The sequence below is a fragment of the Arachis stenosperma genome, chromosome 10 (genome assembly GCF_014773155.1).
Source record: "Arachis stenosperma cultivar V10309 chromosome 10, arast.V10309.gnm1.PFL2, whole genome shotgun sequence".
NCBI lineage: Eukaryota > Viridiplantae > Streptophyta > Magnoliopsida > Fabales > Fabaceae > Arachis > Arachis stenosperma.
This window is the reverse complement of record NC_080386.1, coordinates 119,006,560-119,024,193: the sequence shown is the minus strand read 5'-3', so window position 1 is coordinate 119,024,193 and position 17,634 is coordinate 119,006,560. Positions and strand designations below refer to the sequence as shown.

Below are 17,634 nucleotides of genomic sequence, written 5' to 3'. Positions count from 1 at the left end.
AGGAAAACAACACCAAACGTACTATACACCCAAAAAATTGAATTTTACACCCAAATAATTTCAATATACACTCAAAGTTCTATCCCCTGATGCTGGATCCCTAAAATCCTAAACCCCTAAACACTAAAATCCTAAACCCTAAACCCTAAACCTTAAACCCTAAACCATAAAAATTAAACAAAACAATAATTTCTAACATAAACAGCAGCATCTAAAAATTATATAAAAAAATTGAATTTTACACCTAAATAATTTCATTATATACCCAAAATTCTATCACCTGCTGCTGGATCCTTAAAACCTTAAACCCTAAACCCTAAATCCTAAAACCCTAAGCCCTAAACCTTAAACCATAAAAACTAAACAAAATAATAATTTCAAACACATGAAAATTCAGAAATACACCCAAAAAACTTAGCGTTATACCAATATCCTGTAACTATACACACAAAAAACTATCCCCTGTTGCTGGTTTTCTGAACTGATAATTCATAACATATCCGTGATATTGGCTGGAATTTGGTTGCACCACTGATGCAGCATCAGGTTTAACTGAAAATAATAAACTCACATATTAGCAAAAGTATTAACAAGAAAATTAAACTCAATCACCACCTATTTAAAGAACATCACTTTTACCTCGTTTAGAGCTTTCGTTTTCTTCTTCTTAGAGGCATTTGCAATCTGTTTGTCCAACTTTGAACTTAGCCTATTTTTTGGACGTCCTCTTGTTCGAACCCTTGGAGGACTTTGAAGCTCGTTAACAGATTCCAAGTTGGCATCTTCGTGAGATAACGAATATGTCTCATTCCTTTTGGCTTTCAGTTCTTCCATCTCAACTATGACATTATCGTAGGCACGATGCAGAATGGCAATCAGCTCCTCGAATTCTGATGCAAATTTGCAAATATTTTGCGAACAAAACATCAATTCGTCAAACCACTTGCTTCTTGGCTCTAACAGTGGCTCGTCGTGGCTGCTCTTGATGTGTGCATGTCGCCTCTTTACCTTCTTGCTCCATCGTTCCAATATATATCTCGGTGACACTTGGGTTACTCGTTCAAAGCTTAACACGCTTAGGGCGTGACGGCACAATAGCCCTCTTGACTCGAATAATAAGCACTGGCATTTCACTTGGGCTGCTATTGAGTCATAAGTAACCGTAAACTTGTTAAATATTGAGTTGGAAACTTGTTCTCCAGCTTCGTATACTGAATAACCTAGAGCGGAGTTCGTTAATCTTGTGATGCAATTCGCCTTTCCTCTGAATTGTGCTTGGACTTTCCTAAACTTTTGGTGAGTGTACACATGTTGAAACTGAGCTTCTACGAAGGATTTCGTTGCACACGGTATGACGGTGTGAAAATCTGCAACATCGGATTCTCTCTCTCTCTCTCTTTGCTCCCTACTTCCGAGGCAATTATCGTATTGTTTGACAAACTGGATAAGTGAGTTGTTCCGACTAATGAACTTGTTAAAAAATGAATGCATGCTCTCGCTCCTTTGTATGCTTCTCATCCCGGCCCAGAAGTGGTGATCTAGATAAATTGAAACCCATATATGACGATATTTATAAAGATCTGCATAATACACCCAAATCAGACTATATTACACCCAAAAACATGCAATTTACACCTCTATTGCAGAATTTAAACATCATTACCTAAAAGCCACTTGTTGTCCACAAGACCATACTTCAGCAGAAAATCATTCCAATTCCTATCAAACGAGTCTTTGGTATGAGAGTTCCAAACAACTTGGCTCATTTCTTGTTCAATTTCTGCGTGTCCCTTGTAGCAATTTAATTTGCTTGGAATCTTCTTCGTGATGTGCCAAATACACTAACAGTGAATTGTTGTAGGCATACAAGCCTTTATATCCCTTTTCATTGACGCGCATTGATTGGTGAAAATCCCTTTCGGAGCATTTCCTCCTATGCAACGAAGCCAACATTAAAATAACTATTTGAATGATTCAATATCTTCGTTTTTCATCAAAGCACATCCAAGAAGTATTGACTAACCGTGGTGATTCACCCCAACAAAAGAACCACAAACCAAATTATACCTGAAACAAATTACGAGAAAACCGAATTAAAATCATTACATACACCAAAATAATGATTTTATACACCAAAAAACATCAAATATACACCTCTGCAGCAGATTCATAAAACAACACTCAAAACAGAATTAAAATCATTACATACACCCAAATAATGATTTTATACACCCAAAAACATCCAATATACACCTCTGCAGCAGATTCATAAAACAACATTAATTTAGCATCATAAACAAGAACATCATATAACCTGTTTGTATTGTAGGTGGTGTTGAATGAAATAACATTTCTGAAATACTCAAAGGCAGCTCTGCTCCTTGCATCAGCCCAAACAGCCAGCTTAATCGACTGATAGTCCTCGAATTCAAGCTCAAAAAATAAATTCTAATTCTTCTCTTTCATTCTTAATAAGTATTTCCTGAATTCTTTTGCATCTTCTTATTCCGAAACATTCCACACTTCTCTCGTGATGTAATTCCTCACGTCTTTTTGGATAAAATTTAACTCGCGGTGATCCCCGGCTGCCGCAACAAATGATTAGTAAGTTTTGTTTGGTCTGTTACCGGCTTTCTCGTTATTCTCTATTGTATGACGAACAGACTTGCTTAGTTCTCTGTGCTATTTGACCATCTCTGCTTGAGTTGGACAGCAAGGATATGAATGATGCAACACGACCTTCGAAATGATCCAAGCACCAACATCCTTCAATGTGTGTATATAAATTCTTGTAAGACAATTTAAACCAGCTGTGGGATTTGACTTCTCGATCGGAGATATTTTAGATTTTCATTTTTCCTCTCTGCTACATGTAATCAATTGATTCTTAATTTCGTTTCCCTTCTTATTTGTGCTCCGAACTCTTGTAGAAAAACATGCAGCCTTTGCATAGTCCTTGTAAAATTTTACAGCATCTTCAAGGGTGTTAAAAGTCATTCCAACCTTGGGAACAAACTGGCCATCAACAACACGAAGGGGTGCAACATACACCTTGTTAATAACAAGGATATACTACTGTCTGCACGTCATAAAAAAATAACAATTCAACTAAAATACACCCAAATATTCCTGATCTACATCCGAACAACAACTCTGAAATAAACTATAAATACACCCAAATTTCTCTAAAATACACGCAAATAGTTCTAATCTACACCAGAACGTCTAGTATAAAATGCACAAAATTAATCAAAACTAGTACATTAGATTTAGATTCAATTCACAGTCAATGTTCACGCATTAATTTCACAGTCAATGTGAAGTTAAATCATCCATTATTTTCAAATGATTTCAAAGTTTGATTTCAAAAATCATAAAAATCGAAAAAAATGAAACAAAAGAACAGAGAGAAAAACACACGTAAATAACGTATAAAAAGACAGAGACGTACAAATGAGATCGAACAAAGAAGATAAGAAATTCAAAAAAAAATTCATTGAAAAAAAATTATATATTCGCGCATCAATTGATTTAAAAATCTATTAAAGAGGCACCTAAACCACACATGCCACAAGAGGCACGTTTAAGAGTAAAAGACTTGTAACACTTGTACGTGTTAATAGCTTGTATGCTGAGATTAATAAAATATAATTATAAAATTACCTAATATATATATATATATATATATATATATATATATATATATATATATATCTTATAAAATTTTTAAAGTTTTGTTTGCGTGTCCTATGTCGAGTCCCTGTCCCTGCATCATAGGCGAGTAATGTGGTGTGTTGTATTATGACCTAGAAAAGGAGAATTTCTTTTACAAAAAGTAAAATTGAGTTAAGAGTTTTAATTAATTTAGAAAAAGTAGTTTTCTTTTATCCCGAAAAATACAATCTTCACTCTTCACCAAAACTTTCCTCATAGCATTACCCAATAAAATGTATGGTGACAATTGGGTTGTAGCTGAGACTTGTAGGTCCCCTGAATTAATTAACTGGCAAAATGCCAACAGTTTGTATCTTCAAATATAAATGCCAAATTTACACACAGATGACAAGTGAGAGAACACAGGAAAATTGACAGATTATAACTGAACTAAACCCTAGCTATTTATAAAGGCATAACTAACGAATCATTTGGTGAGAGATCCATTTATGATGGTATGTTATCAATCCGATAGTATTATCCCCTCACTTGATAACTTAAAAAACTTAAATTTCCTTACTTCAGACGATCTAAACTTGCAAAAAATCTATTAACAGCTTGCTTGGAGTCGCAATAGAAGGTGGAACAACTGTTCATTGACTTGGTTCCGGAGCCAAACTCCAAGAAAATAATATTCACAACTGCGGAACTGCATGCCACTGCCTCAACGAAGCTGTTTCTGCAACCCAGAAAAAGGGAGAGAGAAAGGAGGAGTAAGCTTCAAAAATTAACACTCTTGACTGTCTCAATATATGCAGGTAAGAAGCACACAATTCGGCAACATATTTCTACATGTACGATTACCATGTCTAAAACCTTACTGTGATCGGTTTCTGTAACCTGACAAGTTGCATAAAAGTGAATGATAAAAAGAAACCCAGCTATCCAACTATCATAACCAAAGAATGATAAAAAGAACCAATAGGATATCACCAACAATAAAATATAAAATGCCGAGGAGCATAACACGCAAAACTAACCAACAACTACAATTAATCACAAACTGAAAGGAGAAAACAAACAACAAAGTGATCTAATATTAAAAAATAAATAAATAATACTCGGATCAGTAACAAATGAAAACTTACCAGATGCCAAAAATGATCGATTCCATAAGATCTTGAGACCATAATTTAAGATCTAACAAAATAATTTCGTTGCTGAATGAAATGCTCTCATCCTTGTTGGGATACTCCGCAAACTGAGATAGAAGGTATTAGAAGAATGAGTACCAGTAAAAAAGTATTCAAGCCTGAAAAAGCTACACAAAAATACATTGAGACATGAGAACTTACCCAGAAAAAACCAAAAAATATTCCAGGACATTTAGATTTTAGTTTTCAGCTTGGCTTTCAGCTTCCTCAATTCATCACCTTGACGCTTAAGGAATAAAAACATGACAATAAACGATCAATATACAATACAAAAGACATAAATGAAGATGATTTAAGGCATTAACCTGAACGTATATACCTGATATAATCTTGACCATGCTTTTTCTGCTCTTTTTTGTAGTAAGCACCAATCCATAGCCATATCATATTCAATATTGTTGGGCTGTGAGCAATGTGAAGTAGATACAGCATTTTTCTGCATATGAAAATACAGATTGCCTATTCAATGAAAATGACCCAAAATTTAGCAACCAATAGGCACAAAAAAATGGATACTTCACCATTTCACGTTGTTGCAGCATTCGACTTTGATCTAGAAAATAATGACCATAAAATGCTGGCTTCTTCCCTGGAAAGCAAGGACGTCCAATGCTTCCAACAAGTGGGCTACAAAGCAACAAAATCAAAAGCTCAGGTAAAAGATTAAAAGAAATAGCTAGCAAATCAAGCAAAATTTAAAAAATTTGAGCCGACAGCATTTTACAACTGAGATTTTAACTCCCAGATCTCCAAGAAGTTACTTGTTCATCATGGTTTGCGTTTCTAGCCATTATAGTTGAAGGGAATGGCTAATATACAGAGCTCTTTACACAATGATGTGGGGCGCGTGTGTGTGTGTGTGTGTGTGTGAGAGAGAGAGAGAGAGAGAGAGAGAGAGAGAGAGAGAGTAGGTAGAAATGAGGTGGTGGAATTGGATTTGAGAATGAGAAAATATATAAAAGGCCCCTACATCCCCATATTAACTCTAGAATATAGAGGCAATAGTTTGAGTCAACACCCAAAACCTAGTATAGCGAGAGAAGATAAAACACACTACTCAAATACACACACAAAATCATTATAGATCATGCCTATAGATCAACGCATAACAGAGAAAAATGAAAAGGAAAATTTTCATCCGGATCGAGCTTTGCACATACCAGCCATTTGACATTAATAGAGAATCCTCCTGTAATTTTTTAACAACCATATCTGCTGTTTCCTTTTTTTTAAATATAACAAAAGCTTGACCTACATCATAAATGAAGCATCATTTCATTATTAATTGCATATAGATCATTTTATTTGGGGGAGGGGGTATTCTGTCACTTGATAATGGAAGGGGGAAAAATCCTGAAATACATGAATGTACAATTCCTAAAGAAACTAATGTATTCATATGTCTAGAAAGCTTATGGGAAAAGGATGACTGAGGACTAGTCCTAACCAGAATGAGGGCTAGCACACGCTGTTTTCTGGATCATGTGTGCAGTGCAACTTTCTTTAAAGCCTTGAAAAATGATATCCTGTGTTTTAGAACAAAAATATCAAAATCAGAGGTTGATAGAACACTTAATAAGAAACACAGAACTGGATGAAAAAGTTAGATGACACAACATATTATAAAGACAAGAAAAGCATATATCAACTAACAATTCCATACGATACAGAAGCACATCTATTTAGAAACCCCAAATCCATAATTAAATTGCATACATGCAAGTAAATTATCACTCATCCTAAATCAAACTCTATCTTAAAATAATATAGAAAGTTGGAACAATTATTACCTGTACTTGTTCTGATGTTAAAGATGGATCCAAATTTTCAAGTAGCACAAGTTTTCCTCGTTCATGAGCAGTTTTCATTCTTTCTTCCCAAGGCTGAAAAAAGTATCATACATCACCTTAATTTACTTTATCAGTGAAAAGCATCATCAAACTAAAAAAAAAAAGCAAATGTCAATTGTATAAGCAAATTCAGGTAACTCCAGATTTGTTGAATAAGGTAAAAAGTGAAAAGGAACTTACAATTTCCTTAAACCACTTGCTCCTATCCTGTCACCAAGTGAAAAATTAAATAAATAAATAATAAAAGACCATAAGAATTATTAAATGAAAAACCTTACATTTTCTATTCCATTCAGACCACCAAAACAAATCTCCAAGTAATATAAGTGTCCTTAATCATCATCATACTTGAACCATATGTTCACACTACATATCCAATGCTACTTAAAAGCATTACACACTAATGATAGTTCCATGCCATGTACAGCAAAAAGTTGCTCTGGATTCCAAACAATTATAACAAACGACACAAAAATAAGGGAAAGAACCATATGAAATATAAAACTTAATAGACAATAATAATATAACTATTATGAACACCAAGAAACATGAAAGGCTTGAAATCAGACACAACATATAAAGCTTCCGTATTAGACAAGAATGCTTTCTTTCCATCAAGTAAGATACGCCTATTGTGTGTGTGTGTGTGTATATACATATATATATGTTACTGAGAAACCCTAACTCCTAATCCTCTTCTCCGTATCGTCACTCTCTTTCTCCCTCTCCCTCTCTCCTCCACCCTCGCCCCCTCTCACTGTTTCCACCTCTCATTCTCAAGGTCACTGCAAGAGGCAGAACCGTCGTCACGCGCCTGACACCCAGCCCAGATGGCAACCGTTGTCGCCGGAGGCAGAATCGTTGCAAGGAGCTTGATGCATCGCCGTCTCCGTCTTTGTGAGAGGCAGCATCACTGCGTGCCTGAGGAGAGAAGAAGAGCCATGGTGCTGCTGCATGCAGAAAAAGCATTCGGTAAAGAGAGATCGGAGAAGAAAGAGAGAAAATGCTATTGATGGAGGTTCTGCCGTTGACGATGTTACAGTCGGCAAAGAAAAAGGTATTCCTGTTTTCTTCAAAAGATTTTTTTAATTTATTTTCCTTCTTTTCAGAAATTGATTTATTTAAACTAAAAAAAATACAGTTCTAAATTTCTTTCTTAAAATCTGCTTGTTTTTTATGAAAATTGAGATGGGTTTGAAGAAGTTCTGTTGGTTTTTGATGGTTGATGGCTGGTTTGTATAAGGCAGTGGTAAACAAGTTTAGGTTTGGTTTAAATTTTGTTTGGATTAGCGATGGCTTGATGTGAATTAGTGTTTGATGTGGCTGGTTGATTAATTTGGTATGTAGTTGTGTTTGGCTGAAGTGGATATTAAATTGGATCAATGAATCTGAGTTTTTATGGTTTCAGTGTTTATTGGTGTCTGATTTGGTTTGGGTATGGTTTGTGATCTTATGACTGAATGTTGGTGATGGAGATTATGATTTTAATGATAAATGAGGATTATCCCTTTTTTCTTTCAATTTAGTTTTTCCTGAAAATCCGTGGAGACCCCGATCCCCGGCGGATACCAGGGACGGATTATGGGTGGCGGGGACGGGGAGCATGTCCCCACCCCCCATGGGGACCCATTGCCATTCATCTCCCATCAAAATAGCTCTCTAGCATAGTCACTTAAATCAGTCTTTTTTCACAGTTTCTTCCATAGTTTTCTTGGGTTGTCTCTACCTATAACTAACAACTGTGCATCACCATCTGCATCTTGAGTTTGTGGAGGCAAGACAAGGACAGAACAGTGGTTGACAATAATAATAATAAAAGGACTATGGACGGGGCCATAATGCTAGGTAATCCATCATATAGGGCCAGACTGCTGGGAATACTTTATACTGGTGCTACACTACGAAGAAATTTATTTAAAGGAGTCAAACTAGTAGAAACTTTGTACTGATCAGACCTGATTGCTAGGAAGTTTGCACATGACAAGTACAAATAGATTGGGAATGCCATAGTGGCATAGTGGTAGATATAATAAACACTTACACCAGACAATAAGAAGCCAAAATAAGAACAAATTGTAAAAGACAATTATAAGCAACATCAAGACAGCTGAAACAAGCTCTCAAGGGTTCCATAAACTGGCCACACAAAAGCAAAAATATCGAAAAGCTGAAAGTGTTGTGGTGGCCACAACTGGGATAATCATGATTGGGGGTTGCTATTATCACATCATCACACAGGAAAGACAAAGGATCGAGAACAAGAGCATGATTTGTCAACACATGCGTCGAAGCCAGCTGAAGGTCACTAGCTAAACGATTCACCAAAAAGGATAGCTGGTGGCAGAAAAGAGTGGTGGCTTAAGGTCTGCGTTCTGTAGAAAGCTTGCACACCAAGATCTCTAAGTCTAGCATTCCCTGATTAGTCTGGCAGGAATATGAAAAGGCACTAATCTTTAGAGCTTTGTCAAATGAATGGGATGAAGGATTAGTACAAGTTGACCAAAAATGGGGCAGAAAAGAGAAAAATTAATCTATCGGAGTATGAATAACAAGATTATCCTAAATCACAAGAACCTCCATTGCAAAATGGATTCGTCCTAAACGACGGAACTGCACCAATACCATCTTAGAGTTAAATGAGCTTACTCAAACCCAAAAGCTAACTCATGATGAGTTGCCCATACTCCTTATAGAGGTAACCATATCCCCACATCATGTGGAACTTCAAATGCCACCTATCCCTAGGGGATTGGATATCTAGAGCACGAAGTTTGAAGCATTGAGTACCTACAAGTGGTCCAATAACAACGACAAAGCAAGCCTTAATGCCACTTGAACTTGTAGGAAAATTTAACAAGGAGTGTAAGAGAAAGGATGTGTTAGAACCCTAATATTCATACTATCAGCATTGTTAATTTCCCAACAGTAAAATTATAAGAGGAAGGATATGTGTTAGAATCCCCTAATAGTCATACTACTTCCATTATTAATTTCCTAGGTAAACTACAACCACTTCCAAGGTAAAGTCGACTACATGAATCAAGCAACACCATTGAGCCTAGTCATGAATCACGCCTGTGTTCAACACATTTACACTTAAAATCTTTCTTGATAATCTTTTTTCATGTTTTTCTCCCTCTATGCCTACCATTGAGCCATTGCTCATCTGATCCAACCGCCTGACTAGATGCTCTTCTGTCCTTCTCCAATCATGTCCACACCAACTAAGGCAAGATTCAACCATTTTCTTAATTGATGCTACTCCAACTTTCTCCCTCACGTCCATTCTAATGGAGCCACTCATCAATCAAAGTGTCATCATCTTAGCAACAATAACCTTATCTTGTTGGTCTAACCTATGCAGTTAAATTTACCAATAAATTTTACTAGTACTTTTTTGTCACGTAAAGGTTGAACCATCCTTCCATTTTGACCAAAGTCTTGAATCCGATGATTCATTGCTCTCCCAATCTCCCCATTTTGGGTAATGCAATTAAGATACTTAATTCTTGATTTGTGATGTGGAACTTCCCCAATTTTCACTTTCATGCTAGAGTTCACTAGTCACTTCCTAAGGTCCTTATAATTTAACTCAATTTGTCAAAAGGTTCTTAAGTTTAAAATTATGTACCTAGGTACCTACGAGTTTAAAAACGTTTGTAAACAAGTCTTGGCTAACCGTTGCCTATCAATTTGGTCAAATTGCAAGGACCCAACTGACATAACATTTTCAATTGTAGTGACTAATTTAGAAATTGTGTAAAAATGTATGGATTAAATTTAGTATAAATTGAATGTCAAACGTCAGCGACGGCTTGCAATGGATAGGGTTAGGTATGGTTTAACCTCTATCCAAACCCTACCAACACAATCTCGTGTTTCTAAACCTGCCCTACTCTATGCAGGTTTAGAAAAAACCACACCCAAATCCTACCCAAAGTCTATCTACCCAATCCAAGTATCCAACCCTACCTGGCCAAACACATTTTCTAAATATCATTCCAACTTACATCACATATTTATAAGCATCCACAAACACATAATAATTATAAAATTGAATACAAAAAGATTAATAAACAAACTAGGTACGAGGATAAAACTTAATATTACACAAACATTACTCATAATATATAAATATTTATTTATATTATTAGATGCCAGTTGGTCATAGAAGGTTCACCCGAAACCCAAACCATACCCACTCCGCAACAAAACCCTATTTGCTATCAGCCCACTTGACAGCGTATTGGGTCGAGACCTGACCTGACTGATTTGGAATGAGTTGGGTACACACAAATAGGATAAGTATTACCAGCCCTAGTTAGTAGGGATTCAATTACAAAAGCTTTTAAACTCCAGGGATATATATATATATATATATATATATAAGTGTTGTTGAGGTACACATGGAGCATGTAGTTACGGGCTTGAGGAAGAGTTTCATATCCAACTCTCCCATCTAGATAAAGAGAATATTCAAAATTGCCAATGGAGGGACACTAGGGAGCTCCCAAATTGTAACTTGTAAGGCTTGGCACTTCATGAACTTAGGAGAACATCCCAATTTCCAAAATATTCAACTGTACTCTTTCATTTTTTGATATACACAAAATGCTTAGTATGTTTACAATCTCCTCTCCATCTAATCCTAGGTTCTCACATTCTAGTATCACATCTCCCAATATTTCTTTTATGACTTCCTCAATCGTTCACCAAAGGAAGGTAAACACAACTATGTCCCATAGCCACCACTAACTAATCGTTCAAAAGTTTTCTATTATTCCAAGATATTTTCCTCTCCTCTCTTACTTTATCTCATATAGAACTCTCCTCTTTGTCCCCCTTTGCTTCTCTAATCGTGAATTGGACATTATTGTTACCAGTTCCATTGACAAGGATCGCATTGTTCTCCAGAGCTATGTTTGTTTACAAGCACAAGACACCAAGACAGAAAACCATGTTTGGAAGATGAGACAAAGACAAAGACCGTGTCCAAGACACTGAATTAGTGTATTTGTGCCTTTCCTAACAAGAAGGCTATAAAGACATTAAGAAGAGACACAACTTATGCATAGCGAAGCACTATGAATGGGTTAACTTATTTCTACAACTTTTATATTTAAACTAACGGACAAAAGATCATACTAGGGAGGAGCTTTTGATTTATGCTCAAACAAAATCAAGATAGACTCCCAGGTACCCCAATTCTCAATCAATTTTTCAAAGCATTATATGATTCGTTTGAGCATGAGATAAAGGAAAAAGATTTTTGAGTTGTGTCCAAGGAACAAGAACAATCAAGATAAAGAGAATGGTGAAAACTCAGGTGAAGTCGACTTCACGTGAAGTTGATACCTGAAAGTCGTTGAATGAAAATTTAGTCAAATCAGCCAAATTATCTAACGGCTCTCAGGTGGCTCTCAGGTATCAACTTCACGTGAAGTCGACTTCACCTGAGTTTCCACCAAAGAGAATACTTGGAATGCAACTTACAACATCAGGTCTTCTAGTCACTTCTGCTACATTGCAATCCAACTTGGGTTCCTCAAATGGAGAAACTCTGGGAGATTCCTTTCGAAACTTGTCGCCTAGGGGTTTTGAGAGTTTCTCAGTTGTCTTTAACTTCTTGGAAGGGCCATCCTCAACATACGGCATTGGAGTAACTCCGGGAGATTCGTTTTGAAACTTGTCACTTGGGGGTTTTGGGAGTTTCTCAGTTGTCTTTAACTTCTTGGAAGGGCCATCCTCAACATAAGGCCTTTGATTCACTTCTTCTACATGGCAATCTACATTGGGTTCCACAGTTGGAGTAACTCTAGGAGATTCTTTTTGAAACTTGTCGTTCGAGGTTTTTGAGTTTTTCTCATTTATCTTTAACTTCTTGCGAGGCTCATCATTAATATTGGGTCTTCGAATCACTTTTGTTTCATAGTGATCTAGCTTGGCTTCCACCACTTTTGTTTCATAGTGATCTAGCTTGGCTTCCACCGTTGGAGTAATTCCAAGAGATTCTTTACGAAACTTGTCACTATCTGGCTTTGAGAGTTTAGCATCTATCTTTAACTTCTTGGAAGGGCCATCCTCAACATCACAACAATCCTTTGCTCGTTGTAGTCTATATTTCTCCTTCGAAGAAGTCAAAGCTATATTCACATCATTGCCATTTGGCACATTATCCTCCATCTTCGTTTTTGAAACTTCGCCCGAGACATCGCCCGAGACATCGTTTTTTCCCTTTCGGGGAGCAACATCCTCCGCCAATTCCTTCTTAGATTGTCCATTAATACCCTTAACAAGCTTCGATGCACCCTTTTCTGAATCAACCTTTGCCCTTGGAATCATTTTCTCAATTGAGATCGTCTCAGCTTCTTCCCCTGAGTTGACGCCACCAGTTGAATTGTCCCGTATTTCAAGTGATGAGTTTTGCTTTTCTTGAACATTAGGTTTTGGCTTGATCTCGTCATTAGCAATCGTTTGGAAAGCCTCATTAGTATCATTTTCTTCCTTTATAAACGGGTTAGATTTTCCGCCCAACAAAGGCTTGGGAACATCATTTTCCCTAGCGAATGTGTTCAAAGACTTGTCATTTGATTTATCATTCAGTATGTTCCCACTAATTCCTGGCTTGTCTAACCCAAGTTTTGCATTACCAATAGGCTTTTGTCTATCTAAATTGTTAAAAATATGTTTAACTGCAACAATTAGAGAAACGACTAGATAAGATACTCAAATTGAAAACTATGAAGTATTACACTTACTCCATATGATTTATGGTAAAAATCAATCCATTGAAAAATTTATAAACAAAGGAAACACACTAATTTGAAACTTCAATTTTAAACATAAAAATCAAAAGCTATTTCGCTAACACGCATCCTAAATCATTTGTTAAGGAATCAAATAAGGTGTTAAATGAAAAGTTAAGGCTTTTCATTAACATTCCAATCATTGAAAACTTAGGTGTCTCTACTTTTCCAATAATGGCATCTTTCTTTACTTACTCTATATCCATATCAAGATGAGTCTCGAGCATAACTAAAATTCAACATACACAACAATAACATTCAACATAAATTTAAGAGAAATTTTAACTATTCAAGTTTTACAAGTTTCGAGCATTTTTTCAAATATTACTCTAATGAAACTAAAAAACCCAACTTAATAACTGCAATATCAATTGTATAGTACAATGATAAAGGCTATTTTTCAACAAAAAAAAAAAATTATTATGGTAAAATATATTTTTTATTTTTGAAATTTTTCAAGAGTATCCATTAATGTTTAATTTGATTCAATTTTATCCCTAACTTTTGAAATAAGTTTCAATTATACGCTTATCGTTAATTTTTTTATTGTCAACAACTAGTCAAACCCAACCCGAAATCAAAAACCCAACCAACCAAACCCCAAACCCTCCCCCCTTTTCCTTTTGCTTCCACCACTGCCAACCCCTCTACTCCGACCTTCCTCCTTCTCTGTCACTACCATAACATTCCCCGTCACCACCGCCCTCTTTCACCTCACTCTAACCACCACCAATAGACTCCACCAATCATCACCTCAAAAGTCATCATCGTCATAAACTCACCAAAACCTCATCCTTCAACGACAACCACCACATAAGCTTTTGGATTTTCTTTTTCTAAAAAAGGAAAGAAAAACTAGATCAACGTAAAGGCAAATGGAGAGAGATTGAGAAATCTTGGGGTCCCTTGGAGAAGGGGGTGCTGTTGAGGAGGAAGAAAGATCGACACCGATGGTGCCGTGGAGGACAAGGATAGTGACAATGCAATAGAGGTTTGGGGTGACGAGCCAGCTCCACGGCCACCTCTCCCTCCCTCCTCCTCAGGCGTGCTTTCTCTTTATTGCAACCTCCATCACTTTTTCTTCTTTTCCCCTCTGATTTGATCTCTTTCTTACTTCAATTTCGTTTTGTCTCTCATCTCTATTATTGTTGTTGAATGCTTGTCATCTCTATTATTGTTGAATGCTTGTGTTGCAATGGTGCGCCGATGGGTTAGTGCAATGGTGAGGTGCGAGTAGGTAGCGAGGTGTATTGGTGAGATAGGATCAGGTGTAGGTAGTGCGATAAATAGTGAAGTTAATGTGGAGGTGCGGGTAGTGCATTGTAATGGGGGTGGCAGGGATGATCAACGAGGGGGTGATGGAGACAACTTAGGTGGTGTGGTGGGAAGGGGATGGGGTTTTGGTTGGTTGGGTTTTGGATTTGGGTTTGGGTTTGGTTGGGGTTGAGTTAGGATTGGAATGGATAATTAAGGGTAAATTTGAAAAAAAAATGACTGATTGTTGATTGTAAAAGAATTAACAGTAGAATTGAAAATTATTTCAAACATTAGGGATAAAATTGAATCAAATTAAAAGTTAGGGTAATTTTGAAATGTTTTCAAAAACTTCAAGAACGAAAAGTATACTTCATCCTTTTTTATTATATATCCACACAAGTATATTAAAATGCATTTCATATGGAAGCGTGCAACAAGGCCATAAACATACCAGATGTAAGTGTAATTTTATCCTAAAACCATGAGAGTTTTTGGAAATAAATAATAAAGAAATAAGTTAACAAACCTTCAACTCCAGCAATCATATCATCTATCTTATCCAATACTTTTCTCTGCCCTACATCAAAGAATCGATAGAATACAAATTCAGCCAGATGTAGTTCTTCATTTGATGGCTGTGGATTCCTACTATCCTTCAAAATGCAAAGAACATTGCATTTGCCAACAATAGCTTCCTGATATGACATACAAAATATACAAGTACCCAGCCATTTCAAATTGAAGTTAGAAGATCCTAGATTAAAAAAATGAGCTTTAACAAAATTTAGCACAATGAAAACCAATGCAACACAAGTGGGACTTTTGCAGCCCCATTTGACAATTGCCACAAGACAGAGATATAAGATACCAGACAAAAATCTATTTTTCCCCAGAACACTTAGCAAATATAGTCTACTAAAATACCAACAAAGGCAAAACAAACAACAAAGGGAAGAATGTTTGGTTTGGCCAGAATACACCTGCCACCACCAACCATCCCCTCCTCCCCTAAGCGGAAGAGCTCAAAAACAAAAAAATAATAATAACGAAAAAGTAGATTAGAGAGTATAGGGGGGAAACATTCAAGTACAGTACTATAATAAAAATCCGATGCCAACCACAACTCCAACAATGATAATATAGAAGCACAAAGAAAAGAAACTAAGTCATCACTTCAATCTAATATACTAGCCACCTCAATTCCACCATCAGGCTCTGCAATTTTCTCAAGAAAGCATGGCGCAAAACCTCACACACAACAATTAATAATAAAAACAGAAAAGACCAAAACAGGGAAGTTCCAATTACCAGTGGATTTAGATTTGCAAGCCCTACTCCATCACCACACGCCAAGAACAGCTCGTTCCCGCGAACCTCGCATCCTTCGAGAAAGTTCCGAATCTCACCCGGACGGAAATACCACAGAACCTTCACTTTCTTTGCCTTATCAGCGGTTTCCCATATCTTAATAAGCTTCCCGATGTAAGGCTCAGGTTCACCCTCCTTGTAGAGATACACAGAGTCATACAGTGTGTATTCTACACCATCATAGGTAAAAGACGAGTAAAATTGTACATCCTTCTTCTTACCACCAACACCCTTCTTTTTTCCCCACTTAAATTCAGGATCATCTAATTTGCTAGGCTCTTCAGCGGCCATGGGGTTTTTACGCACCGAAAAAATTCCAAATCTGAAAAATTCGAAAACCTAATTTGAGGATTGAAAACGTGCGAAAACTCACCGAAGAGAGTTCGATTTTGGAAGTGAAGTGGCAATATCTGCAAGGAAAACGGTGTTGTTTCGAATTGAGAAAAAATCGTGGGTACCTTTTGGATTTTAGAGGATTCGAGATATTAGGAGTGTGCAGAAGTTCTCCGATGGTGCTGTAAACCGAGACTGCGAGCTTTGTTTCTCGCCGACGGTGAAGTTGCGGTGGGGGAAGGGCGAATTGCAGGATCGCAAAACACTAATTGGATTAGCAAGAAACAACAGACAATCGCAATTTGCAATGTTCGACTGGTATAAATAGAGTGGTTATGGATCTGATCGCTCACCCGCATATAGGGATTCATTGTTAAATTTACCAAGTCCGTTTACTCATTTAAATAAATAAATTGTGCTTTTAAAATTAAATTTGTTTAAATTTTAGGATAAATAGAATGAGTCTAATTAATCCAAAAAAAAAAATAATCGGTTAAATGGATTAGTCTGCAGGTTAAATAGATGGCTTTATTTTTTTTACATTTTTTAAAAAAATAATACTTTTAGTCGATATTTTTTTCAATCCGATCCGAAAATTCGATTCATCAACTAAAAAAATATTATTTTTTAAAAATTTTTAACCTAAAAATGATATTTTTTGTCAAAATATTTTTTAAAAAATAAAATAAAAGGATAAACGGACTGATCCGTTTAGCCCATTGGACTGGCTATAAATGGTCTTGGCTGAAAAATTATGGCCCGCGAATAAAACGAGATTAAACGATCCAATCCATTTAACCCACAAATTTAACAGGCTAGACCTAAATGGATTGGGCTAGCCCGTTTGATAGCTCTATCCACATATTAATAGTATTTATCTGCATACAATTTAAAATTTGTAGATATTAATCTAATTTATCAGATTATTGAATTTATTTTATTAGTATTCTAATAAAATTAAATTGTAAATTTTAGAATATTCACATATGTAAAAAATAAATAAATAAATATTTTATGTTTTATTTTAACTAATAATTATTATATTTATTATATTATTTTATTTTTATTATTTAAAAAATATGTTTAATAATATTTTTAGAATAAATGTAGAAAAAGTAATAAAACAATATTTTAGTGATTTTTAATAAAAAT

At 35.9% G+C, this 17,634-nt stretch overlaps 2 protein-coding genes across 3 annotated transcripts; both read right to left on the bottom strand.

Annotated features, from left to right (window-relative positions):
* Window positions 1–446: 446 nt before the first annotated feature.
* On the bottom strand, window positions 447–949 carry LOC130955191 (uncharacterized). The gene is made up of 2 exons (XM_057882014.1): window positions 640–949; window positions 447–552 (listed from the first exon to the last, which is right to left on the bottom strand). Exons 1-2 carry the CDS (start codon window positions 925–927, stop codon window positions 490–492), a joined length of 351 nt encoding a protein of 116 aa, XP_057737997.1. The 5' UTR covers window positions 928–949; the 3' UTR covers window positions 447–489.
* A 2,793-nt stretch (window positions 950–3,742) lies between these two features.
* On the bottom strand, window positions 3,743–16,840 carry LOC130954965 (protein ANTI-SILENCING 1). 2 transcript variants are annotated; one of them, XM_057881740.1, is made up of 13 exons: window positions 16,608–16,840; window positions 16,090–16,471; window positions 15,308–15,476; window positions 12,212–13,410; window positions 6,899–6,925; window positions 6,659–6,751; window positions 6,316–6,394; window positions 6,029–6,119; window positions 5,390–5,495; window positions 5,188–5,304; window positions 5,010–5,094; window positions 4,803–4,915; window positions 3,743–4,393 (listed from the first exon to the last, which is right to left on the bottom strand). In XM_057881740.1, the coding sequence occupies exons 2-11, from the start codon at window positions 16,438–16,440 to the stop codon at window positions 5,041–5,043; spliced, it is 2,286 nt and encodes a 761-aa protein (XP_057737723.1). In that variant the 5' UTR covers window positions 16,441–16,471; window positions 16,608–16,840; the 3' UTR covers window positions 3,743–4,393; window positions 4,803–4,915; window positions 5,010–5,040. The 2 variants fall into 2 exon arrangements, with proteins under 2 accessions (XP_057737723.1, XP_057737724.1); XM_057881741.1 differs by lacking the exons at window positions 3,743–4,393; window positions 4,803–4,915; window positions 5,010–5,094; window positions 5,188–5,304; window positions 5,390–5,495 and adding an exon at window positions 6,997–7,668 and having other exon boundaries at window positions 6,099–6,119.
* Between the last annotated feature and the right edge of the window lie 794 nt (window positions 16,841–17,634).